The sequence below is a fragment of the Desmodus rotundus genome, chromosome 2 (assembly GCF_022682495.2).
Source record: "Desmodus rotundus isolate HL8 chromosome 2, HLdesRot8A.1, whole genome shotgun sequence".
NCBI classification, from domain to species: domain Eukaryota; kingdom Metazoa; phylum Chordata; class Mammalia; order Chiroptera; family Phyllostomidae; genus Desmodus; species Desmodus rotundus.
In genome coordinates this window covers 172,977,596-172,996,864 of record NC_071388.1, presented here as the reverse complement: position 1 = coordinate 172,996,864, position 19,269 = coordinate 172,977,596, and the positions used below count along the sequence as shown (strand labels likewise).

Sequence of the window (19,269 nt, the reverse complement as noted above, 5' to 3'; positions counted from 1 at the left end):
CATTTTCTCACAGGGGCGTCCGAATTCCAGCCAAATAAAAGTTTTTTTCTTCTAATGTAGCATAGTGTTGAGAACTTAATGGTATGTTGTTAGACAAATCTGTGTTCGGCCTCCGCTAGATCGATCACTCACTAGCCCCCTGACCTTACAGAGAAATCTCGTTACCTAGAACCCCGGGAGAAGACACAGCTGCTCACGCACAGCGTCCTGCGCGAAGACAAGCTTTACGCATACATTTACTCTGAGTTAAGACTGACGCCCTCTAGGGCAATTGCTGCTGGACTGACAGCAGGACGCGGCACCGTACTGATGACATCATTTCCGGAGCGCCAAGGTCGGGCTTTCAAGCGCCAGAGAAAGGGCACTCCACCCGTGGTTACACGGGAACCGAGAGGAGAACCACACAGTCGTTCACCGGAGAGGTGGGTGAATGCTCACCCCTCCCTGCTTTTGCACGCTTGGGAAAGCGGTTCCAGACCTAGTCCCTCGCCTTCTTACAGCAGATAGCGCTGGCCAAATCCCCGGGTTCACTTGGGAGCCTTCTTGACCCAAAAGAGAAGTACTGCACTTGGCAGAAGCTGCCCTGCCTGGATTTATTGATTGCACGTCCAATTTCTCAGGGTGTGTCTGTCTGAGCACCACTGTCACTTGGAAATGACATGCACTAGTGGCTCATGTCATTTCCAAATAATATTTAGTTTGTTTCTTTAATTCTTTTCCAGGAATTGTCTATAGAGTAAGTATGCTAATATTGAATAAGACAGCAGGAGTTTTTTCTAAACCATCAAAAAGGAAAATTTATGAATATTTAAGAAGTTTTAATTTTCATCCTGGAAAAGTATTTCTTCATAAACTAGTATTGGGAATTGAGACCAGTTGTGATGATACAGCAGCTGCTGTGGTGGATGAAACTGGAAATATTTTGGGAGAAGCAATACATTCCCAAACTGAAGTTCATTTGAAGTAAGTAGACATTATCTTTGTGGTATTCACTTTTTTGGAAAAAGGTAAAATAATTCTTTTGTATTTATCATATATAAAAGTTAAATTTTAGAAGCTAATTTCTTCTTTTGTACAAAAGTTCCTAATAACTTTTTTAAACCTCTCAGCCCTGGCTTTTAAGCGCTCCACAATAAAGTTCAAACCTTAGCTAATCCTGTTGACAAAAAGAAACTAAGCTCATTCCCAGCTGCACTATTTATCCATGACTTCCCCTCAGTAACGCCCTTCCTCTTTTGTTCACCTGTGTGTATCATGTTGTCAACTGCAGTCTTAGGAAAGCCTGACTTCTAGCCTGTGTTTATCACTGAAAACAAAAAATCCTATTCACATTTATATACATAACTCATGTTGGTACTGTAAGAATAATATATTGTAGTGAAGCACAGAATGGTGCAAGTTGTATAAACTAAGATGTTTCCAGAGGACCACCAGGCAAGTTACATAAATAAGTGGGCTGGATACAAAGTGGAAAATATCTGGAGGAAGTCAGCGCTTAGCTCCAGCCAATTACTGCCATGCAGGTATATGGACCCTATATTATTTGATCATCAGAATTTTCAAGAGAAAATGGAAATCCAGAATGTTACTGTAATATCTCCAGATTTAAAAAATTAGTAGCTAATTCAAAATATGTTGAAGCACTGTATAAATTAAAAATGCCTTGAAGCCCTCAATTTAAAACATATGAATAGTGAAAAAGGTTGGTATTTTGAGATCACAGACCTGTATTTTAATTATGAATTAGGCATTTGGTATTGGCTGCCTTTAGGCAAGTTCTTCATCCTCTCTGATTCTGTTTTACATCCATAAAGTGGGAAAGATACCTACCATGTAGGGTTGTGGGAAATATAATAGAAATAATATAGAATATTATAATTAGAAATAATATAGGTGAAGGGGCAGAATAGGCCTCGAATGGTTACATAATATGTGAAAGTGACTCGCAGGTGTTAGTAAGGTACAGTGACGTACTAGAAAGTCCTTGCCTTCAAGAAGCTTAACCTAATCTCTAAGATATGATATACAGTTGACCCTTGAACAACACGGGTTTGAACTGCGCACGTTCACTTATGCATAGATTTTTTTCCAGTAAATATATTGGAAAATATTTTTGGATATTTGTGACAATTTGAAAAAACCTGCAAATGAACCACATAGCCTAGAAATATTGAAAAAACAAGGAAAAGGTATATCATGAATGTATAAAATATATGTAGATACTAGTCTACTTTATCATTTACTACCATAAAATATATACAAATGTATTATAAAAAGTTAAAATTTATCAAAACTTAATATATTTATAGATCATACGCAGTGCCATTGGTAGTTAGGAGAAATGTAAACCAACAGAGATGAAATATTAAATCATAACTGCATAACTACATACTATACTACTGTAATAGTTTTGTAGCCACCTCCTGTTGCTATTGTAGTAAGCTCAAGTGTTGTATCTGCTTGAAGTGCTGTTTGTCTCTAATACCTCTACGTAAGCAGTTTATCCATCCAGTTGGGTATCACAGTAGAAAGTAAACTACTTGGGATTCTTGTGTAGTTTTCATTGTGTTTTGTGCAGTATAATAAACCTTGAATAACACCATGGGACCCATATGAAGTGCCGCTGGTGATGCTGGAAGTGCTCCAAGCAGAGGAGAGTTGTGACATTATAGGAAAAAGTTGGATTGCTTTATATATATCTAGATATGCCTGCCATTTTAAGGTAAATGAATCCAGTGTAAGGGCCATTGTTAAAAAAAAAATCATGAGGCTGTTGCTGCAGCTATGTCAGCAGTTGTGAATATTTTGCACTTCTTAGGAAGTACCTTTTTATTTTGTATTGCAAATGCAGCTTTTATGTGGGTGCAGGACTGCTATGAGAAAGGAATACCTATAGAAAAAGTGAAGTCATTATATGACAACTTAAAGTAAAACGAAGGTGAAGGATCTAAAGCTGGAGAATTGAATGCCAGCAATGGATGATTTGATAATTTTAGAAAGAGTTTTGGCTTAAAAAAATGTCCAGATGGCAGGAGAAGCAGCTTCTGTTGACCAAGAGGCTGCAGATGAGTTCCCAGATGTTAAGAAAATCATTGAGGGGAAAGGAGATCTCCCTGAACAGGTTTTTAATGCAGACAGAAGTACCCTATTCTGGAAAAACAAAATGCCACAAAAGATATTTATTAGTAAGGAAGAGAAGTGAGCACCGGGATTTAAAGCAAGAGGGGATAGGCTTAACTCTGCTGTTTTGTACAAATACAGTTGGATTTATGACCAGGACTAACCTTATCTATAAAGCTGCTAACACCTAAGCCTTGAAGGGAAAAGAAAAACACTAGCTGCCAGTCTTTTGGTAGTATGACAAAAAGAAGGCCTGGAAAATGAGGACCCTTTTTCTGGGTTGGTTCCATGCATGCTTTGTCCCTGAAGTCAGGAAGTACACTGCCAGTAAGAGACTGTCTCTTAAAGTTCTTTTGATATTAGGCCATGTCCCCAACCACCCAGAAAGCTGTGAGTTTAATGCTAAAGGCATGAAAATGTTCTATTTGCCTCCAAACATAACATCTCTAATTCAGCCTCTAGATCCAGGGTGGGGGGGTGCAGGGAGGGTGGGTCATTAGGGCCTGTAAGCCTCATTACACAACGTGCCCTTTGGAAAGGATTGTCAACGCTGTGGAAGAGAACCTGGATAGAGAGAATCTCATGAAAGTCTGAAAGGGTTGCACCATTGAAAATGCCATTGTTATAGAAAACGCTGTGACAGCCATCAAGCCCAACACATAAATTCCTGCTGGAGAAAACTGTCCAGAGGTTGTGCATGGCCTTGTAGGACGTACAACAGCCAATCAAGGAAGTCACGAAAGGTTTCAGATACAGCAAAAAAGGTGGGGGTGAAGAGTTTCAAAATATGGATCTTGGAGGAAATCAAGAGCTAATAGATACCACACCACGGGAATTAACAAACGACAACTTGATGGGGATGAGTGCTTCCAAACCAGTACCAGATAATGAAGGAGATGTAGAAGAAGCAGTGACAGAAAACACACTGACGTCGGATAATCTGGCAGAAGGGCTCCAATTATTCAAGGCTGCTTTTGACTTCTTTTACAGCACGGACTCTTCTATAATACGGGAACTGAAACTAAAGCAAACAGTGGAAGAAGGATTGGTGCTTATAGAAATATTTTTAAAGAAATGAAAAAGGAAAAAGACAGAAGTGATGATGTATTTCCATAATTACATCAAATGTGCCTCTCACCTCCCCTTCCACTGCTACCTCGTCTGCCTCTGCCACCTCGGAGAGAGCAAGGTTGCTCTCCCAGCCTCCTCTTCCCCCTTCTCAGCCTACTCACCGTGAAGACAATGAGTATAAAGACCTTTACAATGATCCACTTCACTTAATGAGTAGTAAATAATCATACCACACAGTTAATAAACTTGCCTGTTGTGTGTGTGTGTCCTCATGTGAATCTAATAACTGTACGTACGTACACCAAGAACGTATGAGACGTGTCTGTATCATCATCACCTAAGTATTCTTCATGGAGAACATCGTGCGCAAGACTTGTATTGAAGCGGATAGCCTATCCTTACTTAAGCGCAAGGCGAGTGATATTTAACATAAACTTAATAATGGGTTCATTTTCTTACTGTTGTATAACTTAGCTTTCAGAGAATTACTGTACAGTATGCCCCTCTCTTACATTGGAGAAACTGCATTTCAGTCAGTCATCATAGGAAAACGTCTTTTTTAAAAAAATGTAACAATGTTTTTAATACTGTATTATGAATGTGGCTATCGTACTGCATTGCCATAAAAATTTTATAACCATTCATTATTGTATAGGCTAGGCTACTGTGATGCAATCATGTCGATTACATTAGACTACCATAAAGCAATCCCATTGCTGCCTCTTTGTTATCAGTGCATCAATCATTGTACCCTATAAATAAATGAAATTTTTTCATAGTATATTTTCATTTTTGATGTCTAGTGTTAGTAATATGTATAAATCTGCAATGTTTTGTATCATACAAGACAATATTGATGTAGATAATGATAGATGATTCATATCTTGTAAACAGACAAACTCATGGTATCAATAAATACAGTACAGTACAAATGTAGTTTTATTATTTTTAATAACATTTTCTCTCTAGCTTACTTTTTAAGTATTTAATACATATACAAAATACGTGTTTAACTGTTTATGTTATTAGTAAGGTTGCCAGTAGTAAGGTATTAGTAGTAAAGTTTGGGGGGAAATCAAAGTTATGCATAGATTTTTGACTGCGTGGATGGAGGCTGGCACCCCGAACCCCTGCATTGTTCAAGGGTCAACTATATTAAGTAAATATTCATTGCATGCTCCTACTAAGGATTTTAACTTCTGTGCAGAGAGCTAGCAGATCTTCAACATCAAATGCCTGAAGTTTTATTCGAGAGTTGAGGTGCATGTCACACACCCTAAATTTTATTGCTCTGCTTCTCTATCACATGCTGGCAATTTTTTTTTTGCTGGCAATTTTACCTCCTAATTGTTTATTCTTGACATTTGTAGTGATTACCCAGTCTGTCCTACATGGACCAAAAATCAAAATTACCAACTCTGAGCACAAGCTTTATTTCAGGATTGCAAGCTGTCTACTGTCCTGCTGTGACTTCAGTGTGGAGTGTTTAAAAATAAATTTATCTTTCTTTACAAAACTCTTCATCTTTCTGTTAGTGTTTCTTTACTCCCAGTCATTCCAGCTCAGTATCTGAATCATCTTTGATGCCTTCATCTCCTTTCCTCTTATATCCAATTAATTATTACAGTTTTCCGGGCTCTCTCTCCCTTTCTTTTCATTCCCACAAGCACCAGATTAAGATGTAATCACCTTACACTTTTGCAATAACTTTAAGTCTTTAAAAATCTTACTACTGTAAAGACATTAATTTTCCTAAAATCAAATTTTATCCTGTCCTTTCTGTGTTCAAATTTCTTCCTTAAAATGCCTCTCAAGATTATTTTGGTTATTCTTTCATCAACAAACAAATCTGTAGGAGTTTTTTGTGCACAATTTTGAAGAGACATTATGCCCCTAATCTAGTACTACATCCTGAGTTCTTACAGTGTGCTGCATTCATTATAAGACACATATTTGAAAATATTTGACTTAACTAACATTATTAGCTATGTAATGATTAAAAACATGTCAGCTATAATATATAATTTTTCTTCTTTTATAATCTTAAAATTATAAAAAGCTTTTTCATAATCTCTTTCAGAACAGGTGGAATTATTCCTCCAGTAGCTCAACAGCTTCACAGAGAAAATATTCAACGAATAGTGCAAGAAGCTCTCTCTGTCAGTAAAGTCAGTCCAAGGGAACTCTCAGCAATTGCAACTACCATAAAACCAGGACTTGCTTTAAGCTTGGGAGTGGGCTTATCATTTAGCTTACAGCTGGTCGATCAGTTGAAAAAGCCCTTTATTCCCATTCATCATATGGAAGCTCATGCACTTACTATTAGGTTGACAAATAAAGTAGAATTTCCTTTTTTAGTTCTTTTGATTTCTGGAGGTCATTGTCTGTTGGCATTAGTGAGAGGAGTTTCAGATTTTCTGCTTCTTGGAAAGTCTTTGGACATAGCACCGGGTGACATGCTTGACAAGGTAATTAAGAATTAATTTCTCTGTTCTTTTTTAAGGTGTCAGTTCCATTTAAATAGTAATAGCTGCATTAGTATCATCTAAATATTTCTGAATGATATATTAGACTGAGAAATGTATGTGCAGTAAGACAAGAAAACGTACCTATTTACAAAAGATTCTTTCATATCCATTCCAAATAAAATGGTAAGAGGTTTACATCAACACATATAAGGCTCAAATAAGTTGCAAATGCAGTTATGTTTTCAATCAATTAGGAAAATATATGTGCAAGAAAGTATTTTTGTAAATTGTGAAGTACTATAAAAATGTGAAATGTGAGGATATATAGAGATAACATAAGGATATTAAAGATACACGAAGTTCTATATAAACATCACAATTGCTGATAAGACCACCAAGCAGGTTTCTTTTTCCTTTGGTTTAGAATCCTGCAGAGCCCAATGCCATACAAAGAAATCCTGCTGCCAACAGTAGAAATGATTGGAATAAATGAGATGTGAAAACTCATCTCACTTTTGCAGTTCTTATTTTTGAAGTTCAGTATTAAGGGGTCATTGTTAACTTCAAATCTATTTTCTACACCCAGTAGAAGAGAAAAGTAGATAAGGTGACAGTGATCGGCCGTTGTTGATCAGATTGTCAGAAGTAAAAGTAGAGCATGTCTTATCCATCCAGGGGTTTGTGTGTTTTTCACTTCCTTTGCATCTTCGTTTCAACATGTGCAATTTTATGACTCATTATAAAAATTTTTGTTTGTTTTTGATAGGTAGCAAGAAGACTTTCTTTAATAAAACACCCTGAGTGCTCCACCATGAGTGGTGGGAAGGCTATAGAACATTTGGCTAAACAAGGAAATAAACTGCATTTTGATTTCAAACCTCCCATGCAACGTGCTAAAAATTGTGATTTTTCTTTTTCTGGACTTCAACACGTGACAGATAAGGCAATAATACAAAAGGAAAAAGAGGAAGGTACATTTATAATTAGTAAAGTTGGACAGATAAATAATCCTGGGTTTTGCCTAAAAATGCTTGCTCGTTTCCGCAGGTATTGAGAAGGGGCAACTTCTGTCTTCAGCTGCCGACATTGCTGCTGCAGTGCAGCACACAGCAGCCTGCCACATTGCAAAAAGAACACATCGTGCTATTCTGTTTTGCAAGCAGAGAAACTTGTTATCTCAAAACAATGCAGTACTCGTAAGTTTTCTCGTCTCATTTTGGAATAGTAACCCTTCACTGTAAGATACTTTTCTTCCAAGAGCTTACTTGACCCTGTGCATAGGATGAAAAGGTGCCATACACTAGACCTGACAATATGAAATATGCAGAATAAAGCTAACATCCATTTCTTGTACCAGTGTGGCAGCCTTGTGGGATATGTACAGCCTATCTGGCAAAACAGTCCAAGCTGCATCTTCTCATTGAATTTAAAAAGACGGTTTACAATGAGAAATAAAATGCAGTAACTGGTTTCATTATTTTTAGAAAAATAGGCTGATTTCCTTAAAATTCATGTTCCTTTGATGAAATCCCTTTAATGTGTTTAAAGCCTTTAAACAAACTTCTTATTTAACTATATCTTAAACTTATTGTTTTGAAAAATTATAAAGTGAGGCAATATTTAAATGATGGTATATTCACAAAATGGAATATCAAAGATGACAGATTTTTAAGGATTATGTAGTAAAAAGGAAAAATGCTTGTAAGTAAAAACTTCAGGGTCTAAAGTATTGTACTATGATCATAATTAGAAAATGGTTAGAAGAAAGTATACCAAAATGGCAGTAGTGATTATAGGCTGATAATTTTTTTTTATTCTCCAAATTTTTATTGTAGAGATATATCAATTGCTCATTATCCATCCATCAAAATGTGATCTTTTTATTGTATAATATAGCTAACAGCTTGGCTCATATCCATATGTAATATTTGTTAATTTTGGTCTTCTCAATTACTTCAGGTTGTATCTGGAGGAGTTGCAAGTAACTTATATATCCGAAAAGCTCTGGAAATTGTAACAAATGCAACACAATGCACTTTATTGTGTCCTCCTCCCAGACTGTGCACTGACAACGGCATTATGATCGCATGGTAAGCCATGAGGTACATGTACTTCCCTCGTAATTATGCACGGTAAATATTGCCATTTCATCATCTAAATCTTCTTCTTTTAAGTTTTGGGCTATTTACTTTGTTTCAATGATTCTTATTTAGGAATGGTATTGAAAGATTGCGTGCTGGCTTGGGCATTTTATACGACACAGAAGGCGTCCGTTACGAACCGAAGTATGTAGTACCATTCATATCTTTCTGTAAGCTGCATTCTAAAAGTCAACGCCTGGATGCTGCTTTTATATATGAGGTTTTCACTGACACTCTGATTACATTAACTTACTTCATGAACCTAGGAAGTAGATACCTTACAAGAAATATGTTTGCTACAATTTCAAGTTATAAAAAATTTGACAAATCTTAAGTTAGCAACATTATAAGGTGAGAATTATGAAGTGATGATTTTTTTTACTTGGAACCAGAGTGGAAACCATGTCTATGGCCTGACTTTTGGAATGTCAAGACCATCTCAGAACCAGCTAATTTGCTCGGAAACAAGGAATATGTGGAAAAAGCATTTGGTGTGAGACTGGGCTGTGAATATGCCCTTGTATTTGCACCTGAGTAATGGCCAAAGACAGGTGTTTTCTGCAAGCCTTAGTTTATCCCCCTACTCAAAGTTCCAAAGAATAGCACAGTTATTCAGTTTGTTATCAAGTTATGGTTTAAGTTAATTCAAGAATAGTAAAAATAGTGAAGGATGATTATGTTTCATAATCTAACATAATTCTGTTTTCAACATTGGTTCATCTGATGTTTTAACACTTTTTAGTGTTGTAGTCCATCACTGTAGCTACATGAACCACAGACTCCCGTGGCTGATTATAAATGAACTGAGTTTAGTTAGTAGTGGCAGAAGAAGCCCCTATGTCAATGGCCTGGTCTTTGGTAGAATATATCATTTGATCCAGTGGTGCTGCCTTTGGGCAGTGTAGAGGCTGGAGACAATGGCTTTGTCCAGGTTGGGCAACATAGTGAAAAAGCAGAAATCTGTAGCCAAAATTTCCAAGGAAGAACAAAGAAAGAGGGTAGGATCTAAGACCTCTCCTACCAGTGTTGACGAGGGTAGAAAAGAAGCTAGATTTTGAAACCTCACAGAAGACTCAGTGGAAACCTGGGGAATTTCTAAAGTAGGAGTGGATATAGTTTTGACTTTAGCTATATGGTAACTTGTTTTTGCCTTTTTAGCATTATAGAGAATTATAAGACTTTTTAAAAATCTTCCTACTTCATTTTTTTATTTATCTACAATATTTGAGAGCCATAGAATTATTTCTTTCAAAACATCTCAATCCCCAAAGTCATTGAGTTGTATTTATTAAATATGCATAGCTTTTTACATGTCAAATATACCTCAAAGTGGTTTAAAAATCTCCAAATTTAGATTTCTTATTAATGGAACTGGCTTTTCTTCATCCAGTCTTCTGGCTTGAGGTCCTATTGTATTTATATGTATTCAAGAATTATCACTACATACAATTAACTATAAATTACACATACATATTGTTTGTTAAGAATTCTAAACAAATAGTCTGCAGACTAGTGACAGATCAGGAAGCAGATATGTGAAATAATGTGATTGGTCTGATTATCATGCAGATGTCCTCTAGGAGTAGATATATCGAAAGAAGTTGGAGAAGCTGCCATAAAAGTACCACGATTAAAAATGAAGATTTGATTTTTGCTTTTGAAAAACCCCTGAAGGTAGTATTTTAACAGTTTTAATTTTTTTGTCTATCAGATTGTAGGAGATATATAATATTGTTGATGGACACTTTCTTCTGTTATTCCTCTTATGTTTGATGTTTAATCTGCTATTCTGAGAGACTGTAATAATATGTTATTGTCTTATAAGAGAATATAAATTTTTAAATCAAAAACCAAAGTAAAACATCTTTTGGGGGGAAGGATATACTGATATTGGCAGATAGAAAAAACAAACCTGTAGGAAGAAATACAGTGACTCTGCTGAATTCTGGCCCCATGTTATATAGGCCGAGGTCCATCTTCCCCTTTTCCCTATCACAGTAGTAGAAGCTATTTCTTTGGCTTCTGCTGAAAATTAGCCTGACTTTTCTAATGAGAGAACAGTTTTAGAAAGGGAGCCAGGTCAAAATTATGTCAAATTGTAGAATTCTAAATCAAGGCAAAAGGTGACATCTAACAGAATGTATGTTATTAATTATAAAAATAAAAAATAATTAAAAAATATATAGGTATGTTCTCTGGAGCAAATGGAATGTCTGTACATTTCTTAAAACCCATCTGGGATTTTAAGAATAAGAAATGTGACATGCAAGTAATTTCTCATTGTGTATTGTACTTTTTAGTTGACCACATATATTTATATTCATTATTTTAGAAATGTTATTTAATTGATGAAAATAGATGAGATGAAAACGGTTTTGTTTTGTTTTTAGATAATTTCCTAGAATCTGAAACTTTGTACTGGAGATATCATAGTTTATCACTTTTTTCTGCCTAGATTAAAGTAGGTTTGACTCTACGGACAATGCTACTGACTATTTAATGTCCTCTGAGAGGATTTACCAGGAGAGCTTCACAGAATGTCATCCACACAGGCCAAGTTAACTTTCTAGTCAGTGACTCGCTGTATTGAGAAACTAGGAGATAAGCATACAAATCTATAATGAGAAGATTTCTTATTTAATCCTGCCTTCAGGTGACTTCCCTTTTGGGAAATTCCATAAGTTATTCTTTTCTTTAGAATTGTGATCATAGAGTATTGCTTTATTATCATCCAATTTATACTAGAAATAGAAAACATAATTTATATGAAGGAACTTACAGAAACAGCCAATTTATAAAGCTTTGTAGTTCTTGATGTTGAGGTATAGGTTTGATGGAATTGGTTTACAGATATTTAAAAGAAACAGTTTGTGAATTCACATTTTATATTTGAGTTTGTGTTCTGTATAAGGAGGATCTGAATTCAAAGAGAAGAAGTGTAATCCTTTGTTGTGGCTATTAGAATCAGAGTGCATATAAACTATGGAAGAAAATTGACCAAAAGTTCTTCCCACTATCACAAATATTATAAAATAGGGATATCCGTAATGTAAGTTGTTAAATTTACAAGTATACATGTCAAAATTGGGTTTATGATATAATAAGAGAAACTATAGATAAGGAAAATGAGCAGATTCTGGAAGCATTCATATCTTGAGCCTTTTCAGTACTTAGCTGTAGGAAAGAAGAGGAGAAGAAAGATCGGAAGGAAAGGAAGGAGAAACATTGTGCTCTATATGGGTAAGGATATGCACCAAATTTAGCTTATAGTCAGGTATGAGGCAAACAGTTTGCTAAACACTTTATATCTAGAGGCCTTTCTCGTCTTACACATAATTTTAAAAAACAAAAGGAAAATGCAACGTAATAAAATAATCTTTACAGGGAGGAGGGGGCTATAGTTTCAGAAAAATACAGTAAGTATTAGACGTAGCAGGGTGGTCTGGCTGGGCCGAGATACTCAGGTAATGTCTATGTTGTTGAAAACAAAGAAATGCTGATCCTCTTACCTGAAAATACTCTTAAAATACAGTGTTTAGTTCACCTGAAGATAGTTGCAAAGCTAAAGTTGGCTATCTAAAGGCTTTTTTAAAAGTCTAATAGGCTTAATATTTCCTTTGATATTAATTCTTACTTTTAATGGTACTGAATAAATGACATAGCCTCTTATCATTTGAATTATTTATCCCTTTCTAGTATAAAATAGGCCATCCCCCCACCACAATTCCTATATTTTAGTCCATCCACCAGAAAGCTGTGACTCAGAGCAATTACAAGAATATAGAATTGTATTTGAGGTCTCATATTGTGCAGTGGTTAAGAGCACAGGCTTTGGACTCTGGCACATAGAAAAGTCTAAGTACATGTAGCTGCTGTCATCACCATCATTACTGTTGTGTTAAGGCATGTTGGGGAAAATAACCGCTCATTAATAGGTATGTTCAGTGCAGCCCAGGTAGACGTATGAAGACACTGAGCAAAGTGGATAGAGAAAAAGGGGGCCTATAAAGGACACGGTGAAGCCCAACTTGCTTTTGTGTCACATCTATATGCTGCTGTAAAATAGGAGAAGCAGACATACATCAAAACCACCACCTACTGCAAACATTACTCTCTGGGCAGAGATGCCGTGTGATTCTAAGCCACAGAGAATATCACCCTTTCCAGCTGTAAACCAGAGGTTCTCAATAGGTATGGAGAGTGGTCAGTGCTGTTTGCCACATTTTTTAGCCATGCTTTTGTATATGATGGTCAATGAGTTCAGATTTTTAAAAAATAAAACATTTTAAAGGTATACATTTAGAAGCCTCATGCATTTGTGGAATTTATCATTAAATATCTTAAGGTATTACAGTGAATGTTAACATGTGGGCCACTTTGAATCAGGCCTCTTTAGTACAGCATACCAATTAAAAACCATTTATAACACTTAATGCAAATACTAAGTATGCCACTTGTGTCGGTTCCTGTATTTTAATAGTTTTAACTGCAGGCATTCTATTTCAGAAAATCACACCTATTTTTTGAAGCTATAACTCTGCCTGAGTTTGATTCCAGTAGACATGCTAAGGGAAATCTGTTAAATATCAATATCAAGAACTTCCATTAAAAAAGATTACTTAGTTATGTGTATTTTACCATAGTTAAAAATTAAAAAGATTTCTCAGGAATCCTTTCATGCTAAAATGCTTTTATTAGCCTTCTGCAGGTTCCAAGTTAGCTTTCTGTACATGTTTTCCAAGTTTGTTCAAAAACACTATTCTTGGTCTTGATACTTTTATGATATCTGATGAAATTGCAGATGAAAAGGAAAAAATATTATGAGAAACAGTGGTCTTTTTTGCTGCGTTGAAGAGTCCCATGAAGTTAGTTACAGGAGGCAGTAAAGTCAAAGAATCTCTTGGTTGAATTTTAGGTTTTAATTTTCTTCTGTGCTCTTTCCCTAAAAATTAGAGAGCCACAATTAAATGTCTCTTTCTTAAGCCCAAGAACCCTAGGTGTGGTCTTACTGCCTTTAGTTCTATACAGTTCTACTTTCTTCACCTCAGTAAAACATACTAAGAGAGAAGAGATCAGTAGCTTCCAGACTTTCAGATGTCAGAGTGTAAAAATCTTCGGGGACCAAATATATGGTTGCCAACTTTTCAATGTGCCAATTTGGCACTTAATAAAAGAACAGATGCCCATTATTTTAAATATTGTTTTGTAAAAGAAGATATTTAAACACCAAAAAAAGTGTAACGGACATTATTTCAAAGTGACAGACTTTATCAGAAACTTGCTACCTTGTCTTTATTTTGTCTTATGTTACCACAAACGTGTGAAAATTTCAGACCATTACTGGCACAGATTGTTATTTAGAAGTCAGTATTAAAGTGAAGAAAGAATAAGACTGACTAAAGAAGCTGTGCAAGAAGAACAGACATTCTTCTGCCCATGACATTCAGAAATAGAGCCTCCCATACATACATATGTAGCTTCCCTCAAATACTCCCTGAAAAATGAAAATTTTTTCTTTTGTTCTCTCTCCCTAAGTTTCTCTCTTTTCAGTTGTGACTAACGCAAACTGGCTTCTGAATGATTCTATACTTGCTTTTGACTACAGGACAATATACCAAGTAAGACTGAATTTGGTCCTACATTAAACACATGTGAACAAGCACTAAGCACGTATGTGAAACCAGTGAGTAATTTGTTTTTCCTATCATGTGTCTGATAGGCATTGATGGGTAACAGTGTAAAACCTGGACTTTGATCTTGCAGGCCTAGACCACTCAGCCATCATCTACCAACTATGCAGAAAACTGTACAGAGTATCAATGGGAAAAAATGTGGTCTCTTCCCTAAGAATTCATTGTACATGGAACAGAACAATAGCAAGGTCATAATTTAAGTCATACTTACATGTTTTTCAGTAATGACTTATTACTGTGCATGGCTTGTGAGAAAAAGCAAAGTACAAGATTAATTTTTGTCAAGTGATATTAGTAGGAAAGGCCTTAAAAAAAATGTTTAACATTGGTTTGTAAGTGGGAAGACACTTTAGTTATACAGAATTACAAAAGCAAAAGTTTCCAGGTAAACTTCTGGTAGCCTCTACATTTTGAATTTTTATAAACAGAAAACAGTAAGTGTCAGGGCTAAAAGATATCTCAGAGATAAAAGAAAAATCAATTACCTCTTTTAAAGACAGGAATTATGGATGGTCCTCCATTTTTCTCCAGACTAAAAGGAAAACATTTTTATCAAACTACAAATATATAAATACTTCATATACCTCTGTGCCATGTTCAGTGCACAATGGTCTAATTTATACATGCTACTTGTGGGTATTTTGTATCCATGTACTCATTTACAACTTAATCGTTCAGAACATTTGAAACATTAAATCTACTTGAAGTGATCAGGGAAAGCTTCATGGAAGGAAAAACACTTCATCTGGGTTTTGAAGAAAATAGGTCTTCAGATGGATGAGGTGGGGGACAGGGTTCCAGATGGAGGGAATAGGGTATGAAAGATTATAGTACTATAAAAGAGCAGGGCATGTCCCAAGGGCATTTCGTTGGCTGGTGTAGTCAGAGTTAAAGGTGTCTGGAGACATGATAGGAGATGAGGTTGGAGAGTATAGATCAGGTCATTTTATGTGTTAAGAAGATGAGAAATCACAGACATTGTTTACTCTGTACTTTGAATTCTTGTGAAGTTTCATGGCTGAGAACTCCCACAGGATTACCTTCCACAAACTTCTCTTGCAAACACCATCTCCCAGAAGGTACCAGCCAGGAATACAAGAGTCTTTCAGTTCGCAGGCTGGCACTCAATCCACTGAGCCACACCAGGCAGGGTAAAAAAAATGACCGTGTGGGACATTTACGCAATGGAATACTACTTGGCCATAAAAAAGAAGAAAAATTTTACCCTTTGCCACAGCATGGATGGACCTGGAGAATATTATGCTAATGAACAAGCCAGTGAGAGAAAGACAAATACCATATGATTTCACTCATGTGGAATCTAATGAACAAACTGAACAAACAAGCAAAACAGAGACAGATTCATAGACAGACTCAGCTAGTGAGTCAGGGAGAGGTAAGGGGATGGAGGGATTAAGCAAAAAGGAAAAAGGACTCATGGACATGGACAACAGTGTGGTGGTTGCTGGGGGGAGGTGGGTATGAAGGGACTAATGGAAATGGAAAAAAAATAAAGATTAAATTTTAAAAATCTTAATATTTGAAAATATGTATTTGAACTAAGAATAACTTCATGTTGCAATAAAAAGTTGTTTGTACCTAATAAAAAGAATGTGAAAAAATTTAAACTTCATTTTCAAAGTAATGGAGTACCAAGGAAGTGTTTCACATCAAAGAATAATAAGGTGTGCCTAAATCACTGTGTGTGTGTGTGCGTGTGTGTGCATGGAAGGGGGGTGTTTGTGGCTTTAAAAGAAGTATTATTTTAGATCATCCTGTACATTTAACACACAAATACAGTATTGCAACAATCCTCTGGTAGTTATATATGTCTTGATTAAAGTAATAAATATTATCATGAATATATTTCTCATTAATTAGATGAGAAACATTTGCTCTTTTCAATTTTAATGAAGCAACTTCATGGCAATAGGCTAACGTGAAACTAGCTAGTTTTGGTCTCATACTATTTTCATGCAGGGTCAGTTAACACCAGTGAAATATGTCTCTCCACATACTTCAAAATTTACACATCCAAAGACTTCTAATATTCCATTCTTGGATAAGAGCGTGGAAATAGAGAAGTGATATACACTAAAAAAAAAATGCTATTATCCCAACCACAATCAATCCACATTTGCTTTCCAGTAGTGGTATCAAGGAATATTTTGTGAAAGGATATGTTTATTCTTCCCAAGCTTCCAACTTATTTTAGCAATCTTTTAATGCATTTCCCATAGTTTTATTTAAACCACACTCCTTTATAGGAGTGTTATGAAAATTACAGGGAATAGTCTATATCAGTGCTCTAAGGAGAGTACATAGCACTATTTGTTATGAGAGTAATTGTTATTTGCTCACCACTTCCACCTCACTGGGTAACCATTCTTGTAACTTTACTAATTGCTAGTCACTGCTTGTTTATAAGCCCGAAAGTGGAGTATTTACAACTATAGGGAGTGCATTTACCTGTCATTGCAGATTTGTATAGTTACTACAACAATTTTCCAGCAGATGGCAGTAAAGTGTCCTTAGAAGGGATATATTTTTCTACTTGCAAAAAAGTTATGGGCTAACTGTGGGAGTGACTGTTAAACAATACTTCCATTACTTATCCTAAATTAATTTTTTCAACCAGCAAAAATTACTTTTTGATACCATCAATTACAGCAGTTGCAATTTAGATTTCCCTGACTTTTTATTTTAAAAAAATTAGGTAATAGCCCTGACTGGTGTGGCTCAGTGGATTGAGCTCTAGTTTGTGAACCAAAAGGTCCCCAGTTCTGTTCCCAGCGAGGGCAAGCCAGGTCCCCAATTGGGGGCGTGCAAGAAGCAGCCAATCTATGTATCTCTCACACATTGATGTTTCTCTCCCTCTCTTTCTCCCTCCCTTTCCCTCTCTAAAAATAAATAAATAAAATCTTAAAAAAAATTAAGTAATAAGTTTTAGGTTTTCAGTTTTTCAAAGAATTCAAATTAAAGTGACTCTGAAGATGTACTCATTTTTCTCTGTACTTAAAATTTATTTTTAGAACCATGATATTAGATCCTATTCTATTATTATAAAGTTAATAGTACATCTTCAGTAGATCTGTTTCCTGTATGTAAATAGTGCTATTTGCAGGGAAGACTTGTAATTCAGCGACATTTACAGAAGGATATATGCCTACTGGAAGGAGATTCTTTTTTCAGAAGCTTAGATCATGATAAAACTACAACACTGATGAAAAGTCCTCTGAATAAATGTCTGGCAAACTGGCCTAACTCCAGCCACTGGTTCTGATTTGACCTAGCTTTGCATCAAGTCCCAAAGACCCATTTGATGCCAAGGTCATGGTGGCGGTGCTCTTGGTTGGCTCAGAACTCTTACAGATGTGGAGGCAATCAGGCTCCCCAAAACTTATGAAATGTGAATAATCCTTCTCAGACAGGATCCCCAAGATCTGGTTTGCACTCATGCTTCTGTTGATAAGTTGGAATTCAAACATGCTTTGGCAATGGACATTTAGAATGAAGTTTATCCTTGGTATAAAAGGCATATTTTTTCTATCAGGAATAGTTCCCCTTGTTTGATGTTTCTTAAACTTCCTTACAATTTTATCAATAATTTCACTACTGCAACCTCAAATATAAGCACAATACCTTAAGGAAGGAAGTCCCACTTTTTGTTGTATTTGAAATTCCTTCAGAAAGGCCGGGTTAATACTTGCATCTCTGCTGATATTATTTGATATACGGAGGAACTGGTTAGGCTTGTTCCTGCATTCCTTTAATAGGATGCGGAAAGCACTTGCATTGTAAGTCAAGTAGCCGAGAGCACAGGAGCAAGCTGTGCGAACCTACGTGAAGAAGAAACAATTCCTTAACCGTTGAGCCTTATTTTTAAACCATGTAACCCAGCGCTCTCATTAGGTATTTCATAGGAAAGTCCCTGCAGCTATGTATAGCAAAATGTATGTCAACATATATTTTTAAAGAGGATGTCAACTGCCATTGGTTTCTAGTAGTTATTCTCAGTCCTGACTGCATTTTAGGATCACCAGAAGTTTTTGTTGTTGTTTAAGTGCATCAGCTGAATCAGACTCTTGGGGCAGAATCTGGGCATATATGTTGTTTTTAAAGTGCCACAGGAGATTCTAATTAACGTGCAGCTAGAGAAATAACTATTGAGTTTGAACTGAGCCAGTGGATCTCAGTCTTGATTGTGAATTGCAATCCCCTGGATAGCTATGAAAGTTAGTCATGCCTGGGGTTCACCCTCCAAAAACTATGATTTTATTATTTGGGTGCGGCCCAGACATCACAATTTTTCCAAACTGCTCAGGTGATTGTAATAGGAAACCACTGGGGAAAGCAACTAAATTTTCCAATTTTGCTAAACTGGCAAAAAGGAACAAGAACAAGCATCAGGCCATAGGGCTCCAGGAAAAGTGCCTTCTTTTCTGGAAGGGAATAGTACCCTCTGTCTGTGACCTTGAATTAATTAGGTTATTCATATGATTGATTAAAGTACACTCGTGGGCAGTTGTTAGGAAAATCAGTTGGCATAAGCAATGTGGCCCATGCACGGGTACCAGAAGCTTGACACTTTGGTCTTTACACTGGCATCTGATTGCTGTACATGCCCATATATCTCCCATGCCTTGAACAGTGGTTCTCAGTATATGGTCCCTGCAACAATAGCTCCAGTTTCCAGGAACTTGTTAGAAATGCACATTCTAGGTCCCACACCAGATATATTAGATCAGAAACTCTATGGAATGGAGCTCAGCAATC

At 36.1% G+C, this 19,269-nt stretch overlaps 2 protein-coding genes across 5 annotated transcripts in view; one reads left to right on the top strand and one right to left on the bottom strand.

The window, feature by feature from the left end:
• The first annotated feature begins 314 nt into the window (after positions 1-314).
• On the top strand, positions 315-16,207 carry OSGEPL1 (O-sialoglycoprotein endopeptidase like 1). 4 transcript variants are annotated; one of them, XR_006656001.3, is made up of 8 exons: positions 315-422; positions 723-963; positions 6,272-6,659; positions 7,426-7,630; positions 7,707-7,855; positions 8,619-8,749; positions 10,370-10,474; positions 14,336-16,207. XR_006656001.3 is itself a non-coding variant. In XM_053918867.1 (8 exons), the coding sequence occupies exons 2-8, from the start codon at positions 743-745 to the stop codon at positions 10,446-10,448; spliced, it is 1,245 nt and encodes a 414-aa protein (XP_053774842.1). In that variant the 5' UTR covers positions 315-422; positions 723-742; the 3' UTR covers positions 10,449-11,276. The 4 variants fall into 4 exon arrangements, 3 of the variants coding, with proteins under 3 accessions (XP_053774842.1, XP_045054152.2, XP_045054154.2); XM_053918867.1 differs by lacking the exon at positions 14,336-16,207 and adding an exon at positions 8,873-8,944 and having other exon boundaries at positions 10,370-11,276; XM_045198217.3 differs by lacking the exon at positions 14,336-16,207 and having other exon boundaries at positions 10,370-11,276.
• The window catches only part of ANKAR (ankyrin and armadillo repeat containing), a 64,234-nt gene continuing 58,172 nt past the window's right edge, over positions 13,208-19,269 (bottom strand). Inside the window, exons 21-23 of the mRNA XM_024563781.4 lie at positions 18,136-18,332; positions 14,979-15,025; positions 13,208-13,742 (exon numbers count right to left, since the gene is read on the bottom strand). Of these exons, the coding sequence (XP_024419549.2) occupies positions 13,495-13,742; positions 14,979-15,025; positions 18,136-18,332 (492 nt within the window). The 3' untranslated portion in view covers positions 13,208-13,494. The remainder of the gene's footprint in view (positions 13,743-14,978; positions 15,026-18,135; positions 18,333-19,269) is intronic.

Coding starts and splice junctions, on each gene's coding strand:
- OSGEPL1 (XM_053918867.1), top strand. CDS start 743: ATGCTAATATTGAATAAGACAGCAGGAGTTTTTTCTAAACCATCAAAA. Junction 964..6,271: donor CAAACTGAAGTTCATTTGAA/GTAAGTAGACAT, acceptor AATCTCTTTCAG/AACAGGTGGAATTATTCCTC. Junction 8,750..8,872: donor AACGGCATTATGATCGCATG/GTAAGCCATGAG, acceptor ATTCTTATTTAG/GAATGGTATTGAAAGATTGC.